Below are 21,111 nucleotides of genomic sequence, written 5' to 3'. Positions count from 1 at the left end.
AAGGAAGGGGAAAGATGCCAGAATAAAAAAGTGGGGAGAGGGGAAGGAGATTAGCTGGAAGGTGATGGGTGAATAAAGGTCAAGGGCTGGAGAAGAGGGAATCTGATAGGAGAGGAGAATAGACCACAGGAGAAAGGGAAGCAGGAGGGAACCCGAGGGAAGTAATAGGCAGGTGAGAAGAGGTAAAAGGTTAGAGTGGGGATTACAGGAAGGTACAATATTTACTGGAAGGAGAAATCGCTATGCCTTCTTCAAAGAAAGGGGCTTCCATTCCTCCACCATCAACGCTGCCCTCAACTGCATCCCTTCCATTTCACGCATGTCTGCCCTCACTCCATCCTCCTGCCACCCTACCAGGGATAGGGTTCCTCCTGTCCTCACCTACCATCCCACTAGCCTCCACGTCCAGCACAAAATTCTCCGTAACCTCCGCCATCTCCAACGGGATCCCGCCACCAAAAACATCTTTCCCTTCCCCCCACTTCCTGCTTTCCACAGGAATCGATCCCTACGCAACTCCCTAGTCCATTCGTCCCTCCCCACTGATATCCCTCCTGGCACTTATCCTTGCAAGCGGAACCAGAGCTACTCGTGCCTTTGCACCTCCTCCCTCACTACCATCCAGAGTCCTTCCAGGTGAGGCCACACTTCACCTATGAGTCTGTTAGGGTCCGGTGCTCCTGGTGTGTCCCCCTGTATATCAGTGAGACTCGACATAGAATGGGAGACCACTTCGCCGAGCACCTACATTCTGTCCATCAGAAAAAGTGGGATCTTCCAGTGCCCCCCCATTTTAATTCCACATCCCATTCCCATTCCGATATGTCAGTTCATGGCCTCCTCCACTGTCGCGATGAGGCCACACCCAGGTTGGAGGAGCAACACTTAATATTCTGTCTGGGTAGCCTCCAGCCTGATGGCATGAACATCGATTTCTCGAGCTTCCAGTGATGCCCCCCCACTTCACCATTCCTCATTCCCTTTTTCCTCTCTCACCTTATCTCCTTGCCTGCCCATCACCTCCCTCTGGTGCTCCTCTCCCTCTTCTTTCTCCCATGACCTCCTGTCTCCTATCAGATTTCCCTTTCTCCAGTCCTCTCTCTCTTTCACCAATCAAATCAACTTCCCAGCTCTTTACTTCACCCCTCCCCATCTCCCAGTTTCTCCTTGTGCTTCTTCCTCCCCTCCCCCCACCTTCTTACTCTGTCTCCTCACCTTTTTTCTTCTCTAGTCCTGATGAGGGGTCTCAACCCGAAACATCGACTGTACTCTTTTCCACAGATGCTGCCTGGCCTGCTGAATTCCTCCAGCATTTTCTGTGTGTTTATTGATTAGCGAAGATGGTATGTTATGTTGAAGACGTTGGTGGGGCCTAATTTGGAGTTTTGTGTGCAGTTTTAATCACCTACCTACAGGAAAGATGTAAATAAGATTGAAAGAGTACAGAGAAACTTTACAAAGGTGTTGCTGGAGGGCCTGAGTTATAAGGAAAGATTGCACAAGTTAGGACTTCATTCCTTGGAAAATAGAAGATAGAAGGGAGACTTGATCGAACAGTCAAACAAGTGGAACAGGTCAAAAGCTTTAAGTTCCTCGGGGTCAATATCACAAATGACCTGACTTGGTCCAACCAAGCAGAGTTCACGCCAAGAAGGTCCACCAGCGCCTTTACTTCCTGAGAAAGCTAAAGAAATCTGGCCTGTCCCCTAAAACCCTCACTAATTTTTCTAGATGCACCGTAGAAAGCATTCTTCTAGGGTGCATCACAACCTGGTGTGGAAGTTGTCCTGTCCAAGACCGGAAGAAGCTGCAGAAGATCGTGAACACAGCCCAGCACATCACACAAACCAATCTTCCGTCCTTGGACTCACTTTACGCCGCACACTGTTGGAGCAGTGCTGCCAGGATAATCAAGGACACGACCCACCCAGCCAACACACTTTTTGTCCCTCTTCCCTCAGGGAGAAGACTCAGGAGCTTGAAGACTCGTACGGCCAGATTTGGGAACAGCTTCTTTCCAACTGTGATAAGACTGCTGAACGGATCCTGACCCGGATCTGAGCCGTACCCTCCAAATAACTGGACCTGTCTCTTGGTTTTTTTGCACTACCTTACTTTCCATTTTTCTATTTTCTATTTATGATTTATAATTTAAATGTTTAATATTTACTATTGATTTCTAATCCAGGGAGTGAGAAGCGCAGAATCAAATATCGCTGTGATGATTGTATGTTCTAGTATCAATTGTTTGGTGACAATAAAGTATAAAGTATACAAAATTATGAGGGGTATAGATAGGGTAAATGTAAACAGGCTTTTTTCCCACAGAGATTGGGTGGGACTACAACTAGAGGTCATGGGTTAAGGGTGAAGGGTGAAAAGTGTAAGTGGAACATGAGGGTAAACTTCCTCAGTCCGAGAGTCGTGATTGTGGAACAACGAGCTGCCAGTGCAAGTTGTGTGTGTAAGCTCGATTTCAACGTTTAAGAGAAATTTAGATAGGTACATGGATGGTAGGGGTGTGGTCCCGGTGCAGGTCGATGGGAGTAGGCAGTTTACATTGTCTGGCATGGACTAGAAGGGCCAAAGGGCGTGTTTCTGTGCTGTAGTTTTCTTTGGCTCTAATACAAATTCGGTACAGGAGTTGGTTGTCTGTCTCCTGGACACATCCATTGATTCCATGCCCATTACTCACTGTCACCTCTTATATTCCCGCACCATATCATGTTTCAACCAGCCAATGCATTCGATGTAATGGCATCTGTGCGTTGGGCTCGGGACAGGTCACCTCGTATGTTAACGGCCAAGAATTTAAAACCCTCCACAGCCGGTCCCTCAGTGTAGATGGGGAGGTGTTCGCTCTCCATCCCATCATGCAGATGCTTCAGAAAGCCCCATCATCGGAACAAATGTGACCAAGGCAGTAACTGCAGAGAATGGGATGGGATAGGTCCACAAGGCCGGGCTTGTGGATGTTGGGTCCTACACCCGCACTGGAACAGGGGGAGAGCAGGAGATCTAACATACAGAGAGGCTTTGAGGAAAGAGAAGCAGAATAAACGGTGTAAAGACAGTAAGGTAGAAGGGCTGAAATGTGTGTACCTCAATGCAAGAAGCATCAGGAACAAAGGTGATGAACTGAGAGCTTAGATACATACATGGAATTATGATGTAGTGGCCATTACAGAGACTTGGCTGGCAGCAGGGCAGGAATGGATTCTCAATATTCCTGGATTCAGTGCTTTAAAAGGGATAGAGAGGGCGGAAAAAGGGGAGGAGGGGTGGCATTACTGGTCAGGGATACTATTACAGCTACAGAAAGGGTGGGTAATGTAGCAGGATCCTCTTCTGAGTCAATATGGGTGGAAGTCAGGAACAGGAAGGGAGCAGTTACTCTACTGGGGGTATTCTATAGGCCCCCTGGTAGCAGCAGAGATACAGAGGAGCAGATTGGGAGGCAGATTTTGGAAAGGTGCAAAAATAACAAGGTTGTTATCATGGGTGACTTTAACTTCCCTAATATTGATTGGCACCTGATTAGTTCCAAGGGTTTAGATGGTGCAGAATTTGTTAAGTGTGTCCAGGATGGATTCCTGTCACAGTATGTGGACAGGCCGACCAGGGGTAATGCCATACTAGATCTAGTACTAGGTAATGAACCGGGTCAGGTCACAGATCTCTCAGTGGGTGAGCATCTGGGGGACAGTGACCACCGCTCCCTGGCCTTTATAATTATCATGGAAAAGGATAGAATCAAAGAGGGCAGGAAAATTTTTAATTGGGGAAAGGCAAGTTATGAGGCTATAAGGCTAGAACTTGCGGGTGTGAATTGGGATGATGTTTTTGCAGGGAAATGTACTATGGATGTTTAGAGATCTCTTGCGGGATGTAAGGGATAAATTTGTCCCGGTGAGGAAGATAAAGAATGGTAGGGTGAAGGAACCATGGGTGACAAGTGAGGTGGAAAATCTAGTCAGGTGGAATAAGGCAGCATACATGAGGTTTAGGAAGCAAGGATCAGATATTGAGGAATATAGGGAAGCAAGAAAGGAGCTTAAGAAGGGGCTGAGAAGAGCAAGAAGGGGACATGAGAAGGCCTTGGCGAGTAGGGTAAAGGAAAACCCCAAGGCATTCTTCAATTATGTGAAGAAAAAAAGAATGACAGGAGTGAAGGTAGGACCGATTAGAGATAAAGGTGAGAAGATGTGCCTGGAGGCTGTGGAAGTGAATGAGGTCCTCAATGAATACTTCTCTTCGGTATTCACCAATGAGAGGGAACTTGATGATGGTGAGGACAATATGAGTGAGGTTGATGTTCTGGAGCATGTTGATATTAAGAGAGAGGAGGTGTTGGAGTTGTTAAAATACATTAGGACAGATAAGTCCCTGGGGCCTGACGGAATATTCCCCAGGCTGCTCCACGAGGCGAGGGAAGAGATTGCTGAGCCTCTGGCTAGGATCTTTATGTCCTCGTTGTCCACGGGAATGGTACCGGAGCATTGGAGGGAGGCGAATGTTGTTCCCTTGTTCAAAAAAGGTAGTAGGGATAGTCCGGGTAATTATAGATAAGTGAGCCTTAGGTCTGTGGTGGGAAAGCTGTTGGAAAAGATTCTTAGACATAGGATCTGTGGGCATTTAGAGAATCATGGTCTGATCAGGGACAGTCAGCATGGCTTTGTGAAGGGCAGATCGTGTCTAACAAGCCTGATAGAGTTCTTTGAGGAAGTGACCAGGCATATAGATGAGGGTAGTGCAGTGGGTGTGATCTATATGGATTTTAGTAAGGCATTTGACAAGGTTCCACACGGTAGGCTTATTCAGAAAGTTAGAAGGCATGGGATCCAGGGAAGTTTGGCCAAGTGGATTCAGAATTGGCTTGCCTGCAGAAGGCAGAGGTTGGAGGGAACACATTCAGATTGGAGGATTGTGACTAGTGGTGTCCCACAAGGATCTGTTCTGGGACCTCTACTTTTCGTGATTTTTATTAACGACCTAGATGTAGGGGTAGAAGGGTGGGTTGGCAAGTTTGCAGACGACACAGAGGTTGGTGGTGTTGTAGATAGTGTAGAGGATTGTCAAAGATTGCAGGGAGACATTGATAGGATGCAGAAGTGGCAGATGGAGTTCAACCCGGAGAAGTGTGAGGTGGTACACTTTGGAAGGACAAACTCCAAGGCAGAGTACAAAGTAAATGGCAGGATACTTGGTAGTGTGGAGGAGCAGAGGGATCTCGGGGTACATGTCCACAGATCCCTGAAAGTTGCCTCACAGGTGGATAGGGTAGTTAAGAAAGCTTATGGGGTGTTAGCTTTCATAAGTCGAGGGATAGAGTTTAAGAGTCGCGATGTAATGATGCAGCTCTATAAAACTCTGGTTAGGCCACACTTGGAGTACTGTGTTCAGTTCTGGTCACCTCACTATAGGAAGGATGTGGAAGCATTGGAAAGGATACAGAGGAGATTTACCAGGATGCTGCCTGGTTTAGAAAGTATGCATTATGATCAGAGATTAAGGGAGCTAGGGCTTTACTCTTTGGAGAGAAGGAGGATGAGAGGAGACATGATAGAGGTGTACAAGATAATAAGAGGAATAGATAGAGTGCATAGCCAGCGCCTCTTCCCCAGGGCACCACTGCTCAATACAAGAGGACATGGCTTTAAGGTAATGTGTGGGAAGTTCAAGGGGAGATATTAGAGGAAGGTTTTTTTACTCAGAGAGTGGTTGGTGCGTGGAATGCACTGCCTGAGTCAGTGGTGGAGGCAGATACACTAGTGAAGTTTAAGAGACTACTAGACAGGTATATGGGGGAATTTAAGGTGGGGGGTTTATATGGGAGGCAGGGTTTGAGGGTCGGCACAACATTGTGGGCCGAAGGGCCTGTACTGTGCTGTACTATTCTATGTTCTATAAACCCCGTACAGCCGGGAGCACTGACACTGGACATGCTGACTTCGCCTCTTCCGAGTGGAGGAAGCTGATTGGGTGCTTGTGACCATCAGTGGGCGGATTCCACGAGTCGTGATTGGTTACCGGTCGGTAGCGTGTGCTGATTAGTCAAGGATGCGGAAGCTGCGGGTTCGGGGTTCTGAATGGTCGGAGGTCCGGGCGTGGAAAGAGCCGGGGAAAGTTGTGATTGGTGCAGGTTGCGGCCTAGTTGGATCCTCATCCCCGCAGTCGGCAGTGAAGCGCCGGGTGGGCGGTAAGTTAGGATAGCTTCGGTGTTTATCTTCGGGCCTCGGCCGTGGGCGCCGTGATCGGCTTCCCTGAGGGGCGTTGTCCCCGTTCTCGGAACGCGGCACGAACCCCGCTCACGTCACCCGGCGATCGTGGCTAGGCCCCGCTCGCTGCTCCCGACACGGTCAGCGCTGGGCCCAGTGTGCTGGAGCTGCTGCTGGCTGTATGCCGGGGGGCAGCTCCCTGGCCCCTGCTCGGTGTCTGTGTGTGTGAGCCGTTCATCCCCAACCTGTGTCTGCAGGCACTGACTGAATCCTGCTTTCCAGCAGTGAAACGCTTGTTTGCCGAGTGTCATTCTTATTTCTGACCCCCCTTGTATCTCTCTCATCACACCCGAGCCAGACCTCTCACCGTATCGCATTTTGCAGCATCTTGTAACTCTGCTCCCTGTCAGTCTCACATCTTTTCTCTCCTCTGCCTTGTGTCTTCACAATCTTCCCTGATATTGAGCTGGCCTGAATTGGTTGCATTGCTGCAGCTGAGATTTGGGCACAATTAGTACAGTTTCAGTGTGGCTTCCTTGCTTTTGATAGTGCAGTCCTGTGTTGATCACATCTTGTCAATCTAACTTGCCCTTTTCAGTGGTTTGTATGCTGGGACTCCAGGTTCCTCTCTCACACCTTTCCAGAGAAGTATCTTGTATCATACAGCTTCTGCTCATTCTTCCAACCAGAAGTAATCTCTTTACATTAAATGCAATCTTACCACAAAGTCCGTACATTCTCCCAACCTTTTACAGTTGCATCACTGTTCTCTTTGAAGTTCATGGCTTTATCCCTTCTGCAAATCTAGAAATTGTGGCTTGCACCCCAAGTCTGGGCCGTTAATATAGTTGCTTACAATAGCAATAGTCATAGCATTACTATTCAAATAACTTCATTCCAATAGTTATTGATCATAACTATGGATTGAACATGGAGAGGCATAGATAGATAGATATACTTTATTAATCCCGAGGGAAATTTGGTTTTGTTACAGCCGCACCAACCAAGAATAGAGCATAAATTTAGCAATACAAAAACCACCAACAATCAAACGACAAAATGCAAACTATGCCAGATGGAAAATAAGTCCAGGACCAGTCTATTGGCTCAGGGTGTCTGACCCTCCACGGGAGGAGCTGCATGTTCGATGGTCACAGGTGGGAACGACCTCCCGTGCCACCAAGTGTTGTATCACGGTGGAATGTGGCCGAAGTCCAACAGTAAAAAGTTCAATATACAGTCTGCAAACACGTTCCTCGATCGTAATATGCCCCAGATTGCACCATCCGTTGTTAGCCAGAACAGTAAGCACCCAACTCGTTCACGCCGCTTACCGCTCTCGGTGAACTTCCGGTCAGGTGGAGCGGTATTACCCACCGAACTCCTCTTCTCCAAAAGTCTCTGTTGTCTCGACCCGGTCCTCTTTCCTCGGCCTTGTGATCCCCCTCTGCATCCTCTGTGTGTTTTCACCGGGTTTCAGCAGGGGTGTCCGCCACTCTGCTCGCTAAACTGGTGGTAATGAGGTACTATGTTGTGCCAACCTTTTAACCTACTCCAAGATCAGTATAACCCTTTCCTCCCATATAGCCCTCCATTTTGCTTCCATCTGTGTTCCCATCTAAGAGTCTCTTAAATCTGCCTAATGTACCCTGGGAATGCATTCCATGTGCCTGCCACTCTGTAAATATCCTACCTCAGACATCCTGCCCTCCCTGACCTGCTTCCTAGAATTTCCACCAATCACCTTACAGAGTTGTCCTTTCGTATTAGCCATTTACATCTGGGGGAAAAGACGCTGGCTGTCCGCTCTCGTTTGCCTCTTACCATCTTGTACACTTCTGTCAAAGGGGAAAAACTGTAGAATTAGGCTGACTTTGTACACATTCGATCAATAAACCCTGTACGCCATTTTAAGTCAGGGTAGGTTCCACTCGAACTCTGAAAACCCTGTGTGGTGGATGTTCCAGTAGTGGTTATTGAAGGTTTTAAAGCTAATGATAGATTCAAAACGAGCATGCATAAAAAAATGGATGACCAGGTAGAAGATCAGACAGGATGTAAAGAAAAACCAAAAAAAGGAGAGGTTAAAAGTATAAGGGTGCAAAGATTAGAGGAGATAAAGCTAGCTGCAAATCTAGAAACAAATGGTAAGAGTTTCTATCAATGTCTGTAGGATTTAAAAAGTTACTCATTCCGCATAGTCCAAGCCGGTGGCCAGTAATGGATAGCAGTAGTATATGTAGATTCCCAGAGGAAATTCAATGAGGTGCCGCATTGTGGAAAATTAAAATCAAAGCTCGTGGTGTTAGAAGTAAGGTATTGGTGTGGGTGGACAATTGGCTGATGCACAGATAACTAAGTGCTGCCTTTCTCCAGTTTTGAGGATGTTATCAGTGGTGATGTAGCCTGATCTTTTCAATTTGCATAAATTATTTGGAGGTCTGGTGATCAATTTAGTTAATAACGGAAGTATAGATAAGAAAGCAAGTTGTGGACGAAGCTATAAAGGCATATAGAAAGGTTAGGTGAGTTGCAAAGATCCGGCAAATGGAGTGAGAAATTATGAAAGTGTTTCTCTTTGGCTGTAGTATTTTATTTTAAATTGCAAAGCTTGAGTTACAGAGAGATTTGGACTAGCAAAAGGCTACATCAAAATCAAGTGATAAGGAAAGATGACAATATTATTGTTCAATGTAATACAGTATCAGAGAATGTACTCAATATACAACCTGAGATTCAAATACAAATTCAGTATGTGTTTAGTTTGGGAGACCGAAGTACAGCAGTAAGAGAGCTAAGCTTCATTTTCTTAAATTCAGTTTAAAGAGCTGTTGTCCTTACTCACAAAGAAGAATGTTGGTAGAAGCAGATTGCAGGTTTATCGGACCTGAAGTGATACTTGGGTCATACGTGGTGGATTTGGACTTTCTGATGTGAAGATTCTGAGGGTCCTTGAATGTGGATGTGCAGGTACATATTTACAGGAGACTGTAGAATTTTCTCTGGTCCTTTTGTGTCTCCTTCCTGATTGTTGACCCCTCCACAAAGGGGAACCATATCTATCCATCTGCTCTCTCTGTCCACTGTGATTTCAAATCCTCCCATCAGATCTCCTTGCAATCTTCTTTGGCCTGTTACGTACCCCGTAACTGGGTTGTCAAACCAGCAGAAATGGAACACCCGTTGGAGTCTGTGATTACTAGAAACTAATAAAGTTTTATTAACGAAAATAAGTAATACAGTACACTAACCGCAAGGATATAAATGTAACAGGTTAGCAATGATAGTACACACATATACACAGAAATAGGGTAATAGGAATCAACCAAGCTCTACTGCAGTCGAGGGGTAAAATGATCAGTCTTAAGGTGAAGCAGACTTCAGTTTAGTCTAGTGTAGTTCAAAGTAATCGCTGTTGTACCGTTAGAGAGAGAGAGTGAGAGATACAGCTGAGGTTTCAGGCAAACCTTTTGATGCCTTCTGATCCTGCTGTGGTCACCGACTGTGACACCTCCGTTCCGGATGCGACCGTTCTTCCAAGGTGAACCCAGCACCCAGGCAAGGGCGGACACACAACAGGTCCCCACCGGTCGTACCTTTACAACCTGTGAGCCTCTGACCAATTCCCGCGAATCAGTCCTCCAAACTCCCACCAACTTGTGGGGCACAATGCTCTTTCCAGGGTCTCGTGGCGTGTGTGTTGTGCCTTAGCAAACCCACTATTTTTATCCCCCTGATGGGGTATCATCTGTCCATCAAACTTCACACTTCCTATTGTCTCAGCAGGATTGTTAATGAACAGTTCAGGTTCAAAGCAAACTGTTTGTGGCAGATGCCAACATACTGAATTTGTGACTCTCTCTCCATTGTCTCTCGTTATCTCTCTCATTAACATCACCCGTTCTGCAGCTCTGCTTGGCTTCACACATGATAGGCCCAAGAGTAGTATCTCCAGTCTAACCCTGTAATTTTAGTCCCTCAAACTTTAGAAACTCAGTTCTGTATGCTTTTTGAAGTTCTGACATCTGTCTAATGTGCATTGAGCAGGTCAACAGGTTGTGGTTGAAGAGATCAGAAGTCCTGGTTCCAGATGTTATGAAGGTGCAGAAGATAAGATGACCTACGTCATTTTCTTTTTCTCTCCAGATGAATCCAAGTGCTTCTTTCAGAAGACCAAAAAGATAGAGTTGACTTTTCCAGGTCTTTAAATGCTAATTACTTAGTGATTTGTTGCTCTTTCTTTCCAGTAGACTGGGTCACTTGCGATGCCAGAACACTCTGATGTAAGCTTATGTCCTGAGGAGCGTGTGCGGGCGCTCACCAAGAAGGGGAGTTCTGTGGATGTAAATGATGACATGCCTTTGCGGAGGTACTTCCGTTCTGGGGTTGAAATAATTCGCATGGCTTCAATTTACATGGATGAAGGCAATTTGGAAAGTGCGTTTGTGCTTTACAATAAATACATCACGTAAGTTCAACAATCACTTGCTGTTCCATTCTTGTGCATGATTTTTTGGAGATGTCATCAAAAGTTCATTGAATCAGAATCTAATCTCAGAATGGGTCATGGATTCAAGGTATCCTGTGTTATTAAAAGGACTGACAAAGTCAAAAGGCATCACTAAAAGAGCAGCCCTGCTTCATTGGGAAAGTGTCTGACAAATGGTGTCAGTGCCCATTTGTTTCAAATTTTTTTTGGAATATATCACTGATACCTGAATCATTAATACCTTGTCATGTGACCAGCAACAATGAATATAGAAATGAGTCAGGTTTTATAAACAAATAAACATTTATTAAACTCTGCTCAACATTAGTGAAAAGGTAAACAAACAAAAACCTTAACGGAAAGTAAACTGCTATGTGGCCATTTAACAAACCGCCAAACTCAGTACTAGTTCTTAAAGCGGTAAATGTGAACACAGTCTTAAAGTGGTAAATTAGAACACAGTTCTTAGAATGGTAAATTTGAAAGTTCAAGAGATTTATACAGTCAATTAGGAGAGACTTCCCTGAAGTAAAGAATTCCTCAAAGACTTGATGTTACTGCTGATCCCAGCCGGAACCTGCCTTGTCCGTAGGATTCATGACGATGGAAATAAAACGGTTTAAAGGAACTGACCTTTTCCTCTGTAGAATAGACACTGCACAACCTTTTTCTGCTTTAGCAGAAGTTATCTCATGCAGATCACTCTTTCTTGAACGAAGATTCAATAATGGTGGTTCCTCTCCGATACCGCCGAACGATATCAGCTTTACTCATCTCCTTCAGGTTCCGTACCTTAGTAATGTCTTCACTCTCCGATACTACTGAAAAGGTACACCAACAAAGCTGGCAGCCGGCCCAACACTTCTGTATCTTACAATAGAGAGTAAAACTCCATTCTAAAACTAAACAGTGTCATGGGTCAAATACGCAGCATTGCGGAGTATCTGACTGACGATTTAAACTGAAACTAACTGCGTCACCAGGGGTCTACCCTTGTATACCTGGTGAGAACAGGTCATCACGTGACCTCACATCGGTGGGAAAATTACATCATGTGACCTCCGCAAGACCATTACATCATCCTCATAAGACAGTCACAAGATACTCATGAAGTATGTAACAACCTGAAGAAATTCTGTTTGTCACCTAAAACATTCAAAAACTTCTATAGATGTACTGTGGAGAGCATTCTGACAGGCTGCATCACTGTTTGGTATGGGGGTGGTGCTACTGCACGGGACCAAAAGAAGCTGCAGGAAATTGTAAGATTACTCAGCTTCCATCATGGGCACTAGTTGCCATGGTATCCAAGACACCTTCAAGGAGCGGAGCCCCAGAAAAGTGGCATCCATCATTAAGGACCCCAGCACCCAGGATATGCCCTCTTCTCATTCTCATTGTTTCTCAGGAAGGAGGTACAGAAGCCTGAAGGCTCACACTCAGCGATTCAGGAACAGCTTCTTCCCCTCTGTCATCCGATTCCTAAATGGATATTGAGCCCATGAGCATTACCTCACTTATTTCTTTTTAAAAATATATTTCTGTTTTTTGCACTACTTTTAATCTGTTCACAATACATATACTGACTGTGATTGATTTAGAAGAAGAAGAAGAAAGCCCTTAACTCCGAGTGGAGTCATCGGGACGCTGTCATGACGGCGTTTTTTTTTTAAAGCAGGCTTTCTTATTTTTACGAGGCCGAGTTGCTAGCTCGACACTCAACCCAGCACGGATGGAAAGCGCTGCAAGGGAGCCGGCTGGATTCGAACTCGGGAACCTTCGCTCCGAAGTCCAGCGCTGGTGCCGCTACGCCACCAGCCGGCTGAGATTGATTTACTTGGTTATTTATTTATTTTTCTATCTCTATTATCACATATTGCATTGAACTGCTGCTGCTAAGTTAACAATTTCACGACACATACAGGTGATAATAAACCCGATTCTGGAAACATATAATCTCTGGCTGCTATTGTACATCACGTCATTGACTTAACATGTTGGTTCCTCCTGGCTTTGGGAATTGAACTTTAAATAAAACCGCCGGGTGGGATTGAAGACGGCTTTGAGATCTTGACACAATGCAATATTTATTTTGGTTCAGGTTTCAAAGAATCTGTAAGACATGAGTGTTGGGATTTAGCAGCTGTAGACAGTGAATGTGTGTCTTACATTTAGAATTACTTATCCTCAGTCCAGGTATTTGCTGATGGCTGCACTGTGATCAGTTGGGTGTATTGGACAGGCTTGCATTATTTTCCTTGAGCACAGATGCTGATCTAATAGAGGTGTACCAGATTTTTTTTCCATATTGGAGGGTGGTCGGTGTTGGAGACAGCTGCCACAGTAAGTGGTTGATGCAGGTTCAATACCAGCTTGTGAAGAACAGTCGGGCAGGTACATAGATAGGAAAAGTTTAGAACGATACGGGCCAAATACTTACAAGTGGGACTAGCTTGATTGGATATATATTCTGTGATGTATACAAATGAAGGCTGAGAACATAGATGGGTTGGTTCGTGTGTTTGCAGATGACACAGAAGGTAGGTGGCATTGTGGGTAAATTGGCCTGTTCTTGAAACATGTAAAACTTGGTTTTGCATGCAATCCATAGAGATCATTTCATTAGAACTGTGCATTGAGATAGTTCAAGGGAAACGCAACAAGAGAAGACAGAGTAAAGTGAAACAGTTCCAGAGAATGTGCAGAACAGGCAGATAATAAGGTGCAAAGCCGAGGTAGTTTGTGAAGTCAGAGTCCATCTTGTGATCCAAAGGCTCTTCTCAACCACAAAAAGAAAGAAAACCCTTAGATCGGGAGGTAGTGGGGGCGGGGGCGGGTGATGTGTGGATTTCAAACGTGCAGAGGGAGCAAAAGGAGAAGATCAAGGTGGCTAAAGAGGAATACAGAAGAGAGCTGGAGACCACACTTGGGCAGAGTAGCACACGGGAGGTGTGGAGAGGCATGAGGAACATCACTGGCTTCAATCAGCCTAGCTGTAGAGCCTGGGAATGCAGCTAATGAGTTAAACCAGTTCTTCAATAGGTTTGACAATGGCCCTCCTATTCACACTCCAACTCAGCACACCAGTCCAGGTGCAGAGGCACCCAATGCTGTTTCAACTCCAATGCCTCCCCTCCTCCCCTGCAATTCAACACAGTCTACCACTGTCTACATCCCTTCCTTGCTCTGCACCTACCATCCACACCTCCACATACCAACTGCTATCGTCCCAATCTTCACCTACTCCCAGCCCCCACCTTCCACCAACTTCCCAGTCATCATGGACTCACCTTCACTTCTGAGCAGGTGACAGGGGCTCTGGGGAAACTCAGACTTGGCAAAGCATTGGGACCGGACAGTATGAACGCCAGGGTCCTGAAGGAGTGTGCTGAGCAGCTGTGTGGAGTTCTCCAGTGCATTTTCAATCTCAGTCTCAGCCTGGAAAGTGTACCAACTGTGTGGAAAACGTCATGTGTGGTCCCAGTATCCAAGAAGGGCCAACTGAAAGTCTTGAATGACCACCGTCCAGTGGCCCTGACCCTAGAGAAGCTGGTCCTAGCTCATCGCCAACCCCTGGTCAGATCAGCCCTTGATCCCCAGCAGTTTGCCTACCAGGAGCACATTGGAGTTGACGATTCTGTCATCTCCCTGCTGAACAGAACCTTCTCCCATTTGGATAAGCGGGGCAGCACTGTGAGGATCTTATTTATTGATTTCCCAAGTGCCTTCAATACCATGCAGTCCTCATTGCTAGGGGAAAAGCTCCATTCAATGTAGGTTGGCAGTTCCATTGTATCCTGGATAATGGACTGCGTGACTGGCAGACCACAGTTTTTACAACGTCAGAGCTGGCTATGAGCATTGGTTGATGTGTACGTGGATATTCAGAAGGCCTTTGACAAGGTGCTACACATGAGGCTGCTTAACAAGCAATGAGCCCACAGTATTACAGGAAAGATTCCAGCATGGATAAAGCAGTGGCTGTTTGGCAGGAGGCTAAGAGTGGGAATAAAGGCAGCCTTTTCTGACTGGCTGCCGGTGCCTAGTGGAGTTCCACAGGGTCTGTGTTGGGACCACTTCTTTTTATGTCATATGCCAGTGATTTTGATGAAGGAATTGATCACTTTGTTGAAAAGTTTGCAGACATTATGAAGATGGGTGGAGGGGCAGGTAGTTTTGAGGAAGTAGAGAAGCTGCAGAAAGACTTGAATAGATTAGGAGAATGGGCGAAGAAATGACAGATGGAATATTGTGTTGGGAAGTGTATGGTTATGCACTTTGGTAGAAGAAATGAAAAGACTTGACTATTTTCTAAATGGAGAGAAAATACAAAAAACTGAGGTGGAAAGGCGAGTTCTTGTGCAGGATTCCCTAAAGGTTAATTTGCAGATTGAATCTGTGTTAAGGAAGGCAAATGTAATGTTGGCATTTATTTCAAGATGGTTAGAATATAAAAGCAAGGATGTAGTGTTGAAACTTTATAAAGAACTGGTGAGACCTCACTTGGAGTATTGTAAGCAGGTTAGGGCCCCTTATCTAGAAAGGATATGCTGAAATAGAAGGTTCAAAGAGACTCACGAAAATGATTCCAGGATTGAATGGCTTGTCATATGAAGAGCGTTTGATGGCTCTGGGCCTGTATTCACTGGAATTCAGAAGACTGAGGGGTAACCTCATTGAAACCTATTGAATGATGAAAGGCCTTGATAGAGTGGATGTGGAGAGGACGTTTCCTATGGTGGGAGAGTCTAAGACCAGAGGTCGTGGCTTCAGAATATAGTTGCGTTCTTTTAGAACGGAGGTCAAGAATTTCTTTAGCCAGTGAGTGGTGAATCTGTGGAATTCTTTGCGGAGGCCAAGTCACTGGGTATATTTAAGGCGGGGGTTGTTAGATTCTTGATCGGTCAGGGCAAAAAAGGATATGGGGAGAAGGCAGGAGATTCGGGCTGAGAAAAACATTGGATCAACCATGATGAAATGGAGCAGGCTCTATGAGCCTAATGCCCTATATCTACTGGTACTATAGTCTGTGCCAAACCGTTAATCTGCCTAGTCCCATCGATCTGTACCTGGAGCATCACCCTTCATACCCCTCTCATCCATGTACTTATCTAAATTTCTCTTGAATGTTGAAATCTACCCACATTCACTACTTGCAGTGGCAGCATGTTCCACACGCTCACCACACTGAGTGAAGAAGTTCTCCTTCTTGTTCCCTTTAAACTTTTCACCTTCCACTCTTATCCATAACCTTTAGTTGTATTCTCACCCAACCTCAGTGAGGGGAAAAAACCTGTTTGCATTTACCCTATCTAAACCCTCAAATCTCCATCAAATCTCCCCTCAGTTGTCTATATTCTAGGGAATAAACTCCTAACCTATTTAACTTTTCCCTACAACTTGGGTCCTCAAATCCTGGCAACATCCTTGTAAATCTTCTCTGCATTCTTTCAATATTATTTACAGTGGCTTTCAAAAGTTTGGGCACCCCTGGTCAAAATTTCTGTTACTGTGAATAGTTAAGTGAGTAGAAGATGAACTGATCTCCAAAAGTCAAAGTTAAAGGTGAAACATTCTTTTCCACGTTTTAAGCAAGATTAGTGTATTATTTTTGTTTTGTACAATTTTAGAATGGGGGAGAAAAGGAAAGGAGCACCATGCAAAAGTTTGGGCACCCCAAGAGATTTGAGCTCTCAGATAACTCTTACCAAGGTCTCAGACCTTAATTTGCTAGTTAGGGCTATGGCTTGTTCACAGTTCATTGTTAGGAAAGGCCAGGTGATGCAAATTTCAAAGCTTTATAAATACCCTGACTCCTCAGGCCTTGTCCCAACGATCAGCAGCCATGGGCTCCTCTAACCAGCTGCCTAGCACTCTGAAAATTAAAATAAATGATGCCCACAAAGCAGGAGAAGGCTATAAGAAGATAGCAAAGCTTTTTCAGGTAGCCGTTTCCTCAGTTCGTAATGTAATTAAGAAATGGCAGTTAACAGGAACGGTGAAGGTCAAGTTGAGGTCTGGAAGACCAGGAAAACTTTCCGAGAGAACTGCTCGTAGGATTGCTAGAAAGGCAAATCAAAACCCCGTTAGACTGCAAAAGACCTTCAGGAAGATTTAGCAGACTCTGGAGTGGTGGTGCACTGTTCTACTGTGCAGTGACACCTGCACAAATGTGACCTTCATGGAAGAGTCATTGGAAGAAAACCTTTCCTGCGTCCTCACCACAAAATTCAGCGTCAGAAGTTTGCAAAGGAACATCTAAACAAGCCTGGTGCAGTTTGGAAATAAGTCCTGTGGACTGATGAAGTTAAATTAAAACTTTTTGACCTCATTGAGCGAAGTTATGTTTGGAGGAAAAAGGGTGCAGAATTTCATGAAAAGAACACCTCTCCAACTGTTAAGCACGGGGGTGGATCAATCCTGCTTTGGGCTTGTGTTGCAGCCAGTGGCACGGGGAACATTTCACTGGTAGAGGGAAGAATGAATTCAATTAAATACCAGCAAATTCTGGAAACAAACATCACACCGTCTGTAAAAAAAAAAGCTGAAGATGAAAAGAGGATGGCTTCTACAACGGGATAATGACCCTAAACACACCTCAAAATGCACAATGGACTACCTCAAGAGGCGCAAGCTGAAGGTTTTGCCATGGCCCTCACAGTCCCCCAACCGAAACATCATCGAGAATCTGTGGGAAGACCTCAAAAGAGCAGTGCATGCAAGACGGCCTTAAGAATCTCACAGAACTAGAAGCCTTTTGCAAGGAAGAATAGACGAAAATCCCCCAAACAAGAATTGAAGACTCTTAGCTAGCTACAGAAAGTGTTTACAAGCTGTGATACTTGCCAAAGGGGGGTGTTACTAAGTACTGACCATGCAGGGTGCCCAAACTTTTTCTTCAGGCCCTTTTCCTTTTTTGTTGTTTGGAAACTGTAAAAAATGGAAATAAAAAAGTAATCTTCCTTAAAATATTAAAGAAATGTGTCATCTTTAACTTTATGGGTTTTGGAAATCAGGTCACCTTTTACCCGCTTAGCTATTCACAGTAACAGAAATTTTGACCGGGGTGCTCAAACTTTTGCATGCCCCTGTACATCTTTCCTGTAGGTAGGTGACCAAAACTGGACATAATACTTCAGATTAGGCCTCACCAATGTCTTATACAACTTCAACATAACATCCCATCTTCTGGACTCAATACATTGATTTATGAAGGCCAATATGCCAAAACCTTTCTTTCTAACCCTCTGTACTGGTTGACACCACTTTCAATGAATTATGGATCTGTATTCCCAGATCCCTCTGTTCTATTGCACTCCTCAGTGCCCTACCACTCACCATGTAAAACACACCCTGGTTGGTCCTTGCAAAATGCATTATATTCCATCTGCCATTTTTCAGCTCATTTTTCCAGCTCCGCCAGATCCAGCTGCAAGCTTTGATAGTCTTCCTCACTGTCCACTACACACCCCAATCTTGGTGTCTTCTGCAAATTTGCTGATCCAGTTTACCGCATTATCATCCAGATCGCTGATATAGATGACAGACAACAAAGGATCCAGCACCAAGCACACCACTAGTTGCTGGCCTCCAGTCTGAGAGGCAACCATTACAACCACTCGGGCTTCTGCAAAGTCAGTGTCTAATCCGGTTTCCTACTGCATCTGAAGTGCCAAGCAACAGAACCTTCTTGACCAACCTCCCATGCGGGATCTTGTCAATATCCACGTGAACAACATCCGCTGTCTTGCCTTCATCCACTTTCCTTCATCAATCTTCTGCAAGAATTGGGGGGGGGGGTGGTGAAGAGGGAATGGCTGGGGTGGGTCGGGCCTTTGATTATGTTGACTGCTTTACTGGCCCTGTTGGTCTGTTTTTGTCACATATATATGGAGGTACATGTAAAACTTGGTTTTACGTGAGATCCATAGAGATTATTTCATTACAACTGTGTGTTGAGCGAATTCAGTGGGAAAGCAACGACAGAAGACAGAATAAGGTGATACAGTTACAGAGAATGTGCAGAGCAGGCAGACAATAAGATGGATGGCCGTCACAGGGTAGTTTGTCAGGTCAGGCAAGAGTCCATCTTATTGTATCGTCTTATAATTGGGATGGAAGCTGTTCTTGAATCTGGCAGTGTGTGTGCTTTCAGGGTTTTGAATCTTCTGCCAGAATGGGTGGGGGTGGGGAAGAAAAGAGAATGGGTGGGTGTGGTCTTTGACTACATTGACATTGACCCTGCCTTACTGTCACAATGGGCAGTGTAGGCAGAGCCCATGGATGGGAGGTTAGTACCTGATATGCTGAGACGTTTCCATGACTTTTACAGGTTTTTGTGATCTTGAGCAGAGCTGTTGCCATACCAAACATTGATGAGCTGAGATAGGATGCTTTCTATAATGCATTGTTAAAAACTGTTCAGGGTTAAAGGGGACATTCTGAATTTCTTTAGTCTCCTGAGGAAGTAGAATCGCAGGTGATCTCATGTGACCACAGCCTTAGTGCGATTGGACCCATACAAGCTAATAGTGAGGTTCACTTCTTGGAAAATGAAGCTCCTAACCCTTTCAATTTCAGCAGCAAAGGTGATAGTGATATACATAGATCAGTTGCTGATATGGGCAGAGAAATGGCAAATGGAGTTTAATCCAGCTCAGTGTGAGGTTTTTCACTTTGGGACATTAAATGTAAAGGAAGTACACAGTGGCAGGTCATTGTTGATGTGCAAGGGGATCTTGGGGTCTAACTCCATAAACTCCATGAAAGTTGTTGCACAAGTTGATAGGGTGCAACAGGTGGTGTGTGTGGCATATGTGCCTTTATTAGTTAAGGCATTGAGTTCAAGAATAAGGAAGTTATATTGCACTTCTAGAGTCTTAACAGGCCATGTCTAGAGTATTGCATTCATTTCTGTTCAGCCCATTATAAGAAGGTTGTTGAGACTTTGGAGAGGGCACAGAAGTTTACTGGGATGTTACCTGGATTGGAAAGCACTCACTATAAGGTGAGGTTGGACAAGCTGGGATTGATTTCACTGGAGTGATGGAGGCACAGGGCAGTCCTGATAGGGTTTTGTAATTATGAGAGGCAAAGATAGATTAGACATCCAGTAACCTCTTTGCTAATACTGTAGGTTTATTCTTAACACAGTGAGTGATGGGTGTCAGTAATATGCTGCCAAGAGTGGTGGTGAATCGGATGAGACAGCTGTTTAAGAGACTCTCAGGGAGGCACATATAGGGTTAGGGACTATGTGTAGTAAAGGGGATCAGTCTGGTTGAGCATCATCACCTTAATTAAGTCAGCCTGACTTTGTTGAAGGGCTAGTTCTTGTGATGCATTGTTCTATGTTCACTGGGTCAGCCTGGAGAGATGGGCTGAGTGACCTTTCTCCATACTATACAACTCTCTCTGATCATCTTCTTCTTCATGTGCCTTGTGTGTTACACGCTTGGGCCAATCAGGGCTTTCCGCATCGAACGATCCCACGCAGCATCAATGATATCTCGCACACTTAGATCTGTTAGTTCTTTCACAGTGTCCATATATTTTCTTCTTTGCCTTCCTCTTCCATGTTTCCCAGGCATACAGCCTTGTAATGTACGGCATTCTATTTCTCCCTTTCTGATGACATGGCCCGGGAATTTAAGTTTCCTCTCATTTAATGTTCTCACTAAAGATCATTTTGTATGGGCACGTTGTCTCAATAGTTACCTTATCCCTATATGATATGTTCAGCATTCTTCTAAGAAACCACATTTCTGTTGCTTCTAAGTTTCTTTGGAGTCCACGTTTCGGAAGCATACAGCAAGATACAGAGATATAAGATATATTTCTCTTTGATACTCCAGAGAAAATAACTCAAGACCTATCCTCCCAAGACACTATTTTAGGAGAAGCAGTTCGGTGTTCTAGGAAAATGAGCTGTTTTGCTTCAACATTGACTACACTGCACAAAGTCTTAAATTGCCTGTTCGTGTCTGTCCAAATGCATCTGAAATGGTGCAACTGTATCTGCTTCTTCCACCTCCTCGCAGTGCATTCCAGCCACCCACTATAACTTGTGCTGCAAGGGAAGTGTGCAGCCAGTTCAGCCGTAGTGTACTGAGAGGCTGTTGTGCAAATCTGGACACAGAAGCACTGTAGGCATCACAAATGTTCAGGTTTTATTGTGCTTGTAGGTGTAGTTTAAATGAAATGTGGCCGTTGCTCTGTTTAATGTGTGAGCTGTGTGTGTACTTCTCTCTCCTGCTCAGACTGTCATCATTGCTTTACACTCATTGTGCAGGTTGTTCTTGGAAAAGTTGCCCAAACACCGGGATTATAAAACCACCATAATACCCGAGAAGAAGGATACGTTTAAAGTAAGTGTGAATCACTTCCTCTGGGGGCTGTTGTGTT

At 45.0% G+C, this 21,111-nt stretch overlaps 1 protein-coding gene across 4 annotated transcripts in view; it reads left to right on the top strand.

Annotated features, from left to right (window-relative positions):
• Positions 1–6,067: 6,067 nt before the first annotated feature.
• LOC140201734 (STAM-binding protein-like) overlaps positions 6,068–21,111 on the top strand; it is a 70,036-nt gene continuing 54,992 nt past the window's right edge. For 3 of the 4 annotated variants that reach the window (XR_011886944.1, XM_072266333.1, XM_072266331.1), the window contains exons 1-3: positions 6,068–6,199; positions 10,469–10,686; positions 20,999–21,074. Coding sequence is in view for 3 of the 4 variants with exons in the window: in XM_072266333.1 (XP_072122434.1) it covers positions 10,484–10,686; positions 20,999–21,074 (279 nt within the window). In the remaining variant the exon portion in view is untranslated. Of the gene's footprint in view, positions 6,200–10,465; positions 10,687–20,998; positions 21,075–21,111 lie in introns of all 4 variants that reach the window. The other variant, XM_072266332.1, reaches the window with a different exon arrangement.

Source organism: Mobula birostris, chromosome 8 (assembly GCF_030028105.1).
Source record: "Mobula birostris isolate sMobBir1 chromosome 8, sMobBir1.hap1, whole genome shotgun sequence".
NCBI lineage: Eukaryota > Metazoa > Chordata > Chondrichthyes > Myliobatiformes > Myliobatidae > Mobula > Mobula birostris.
Note: the sequence above shows the minus strand (reverse complement) of the source record. Positions and strands in the feature narration are given on the sequence as shown.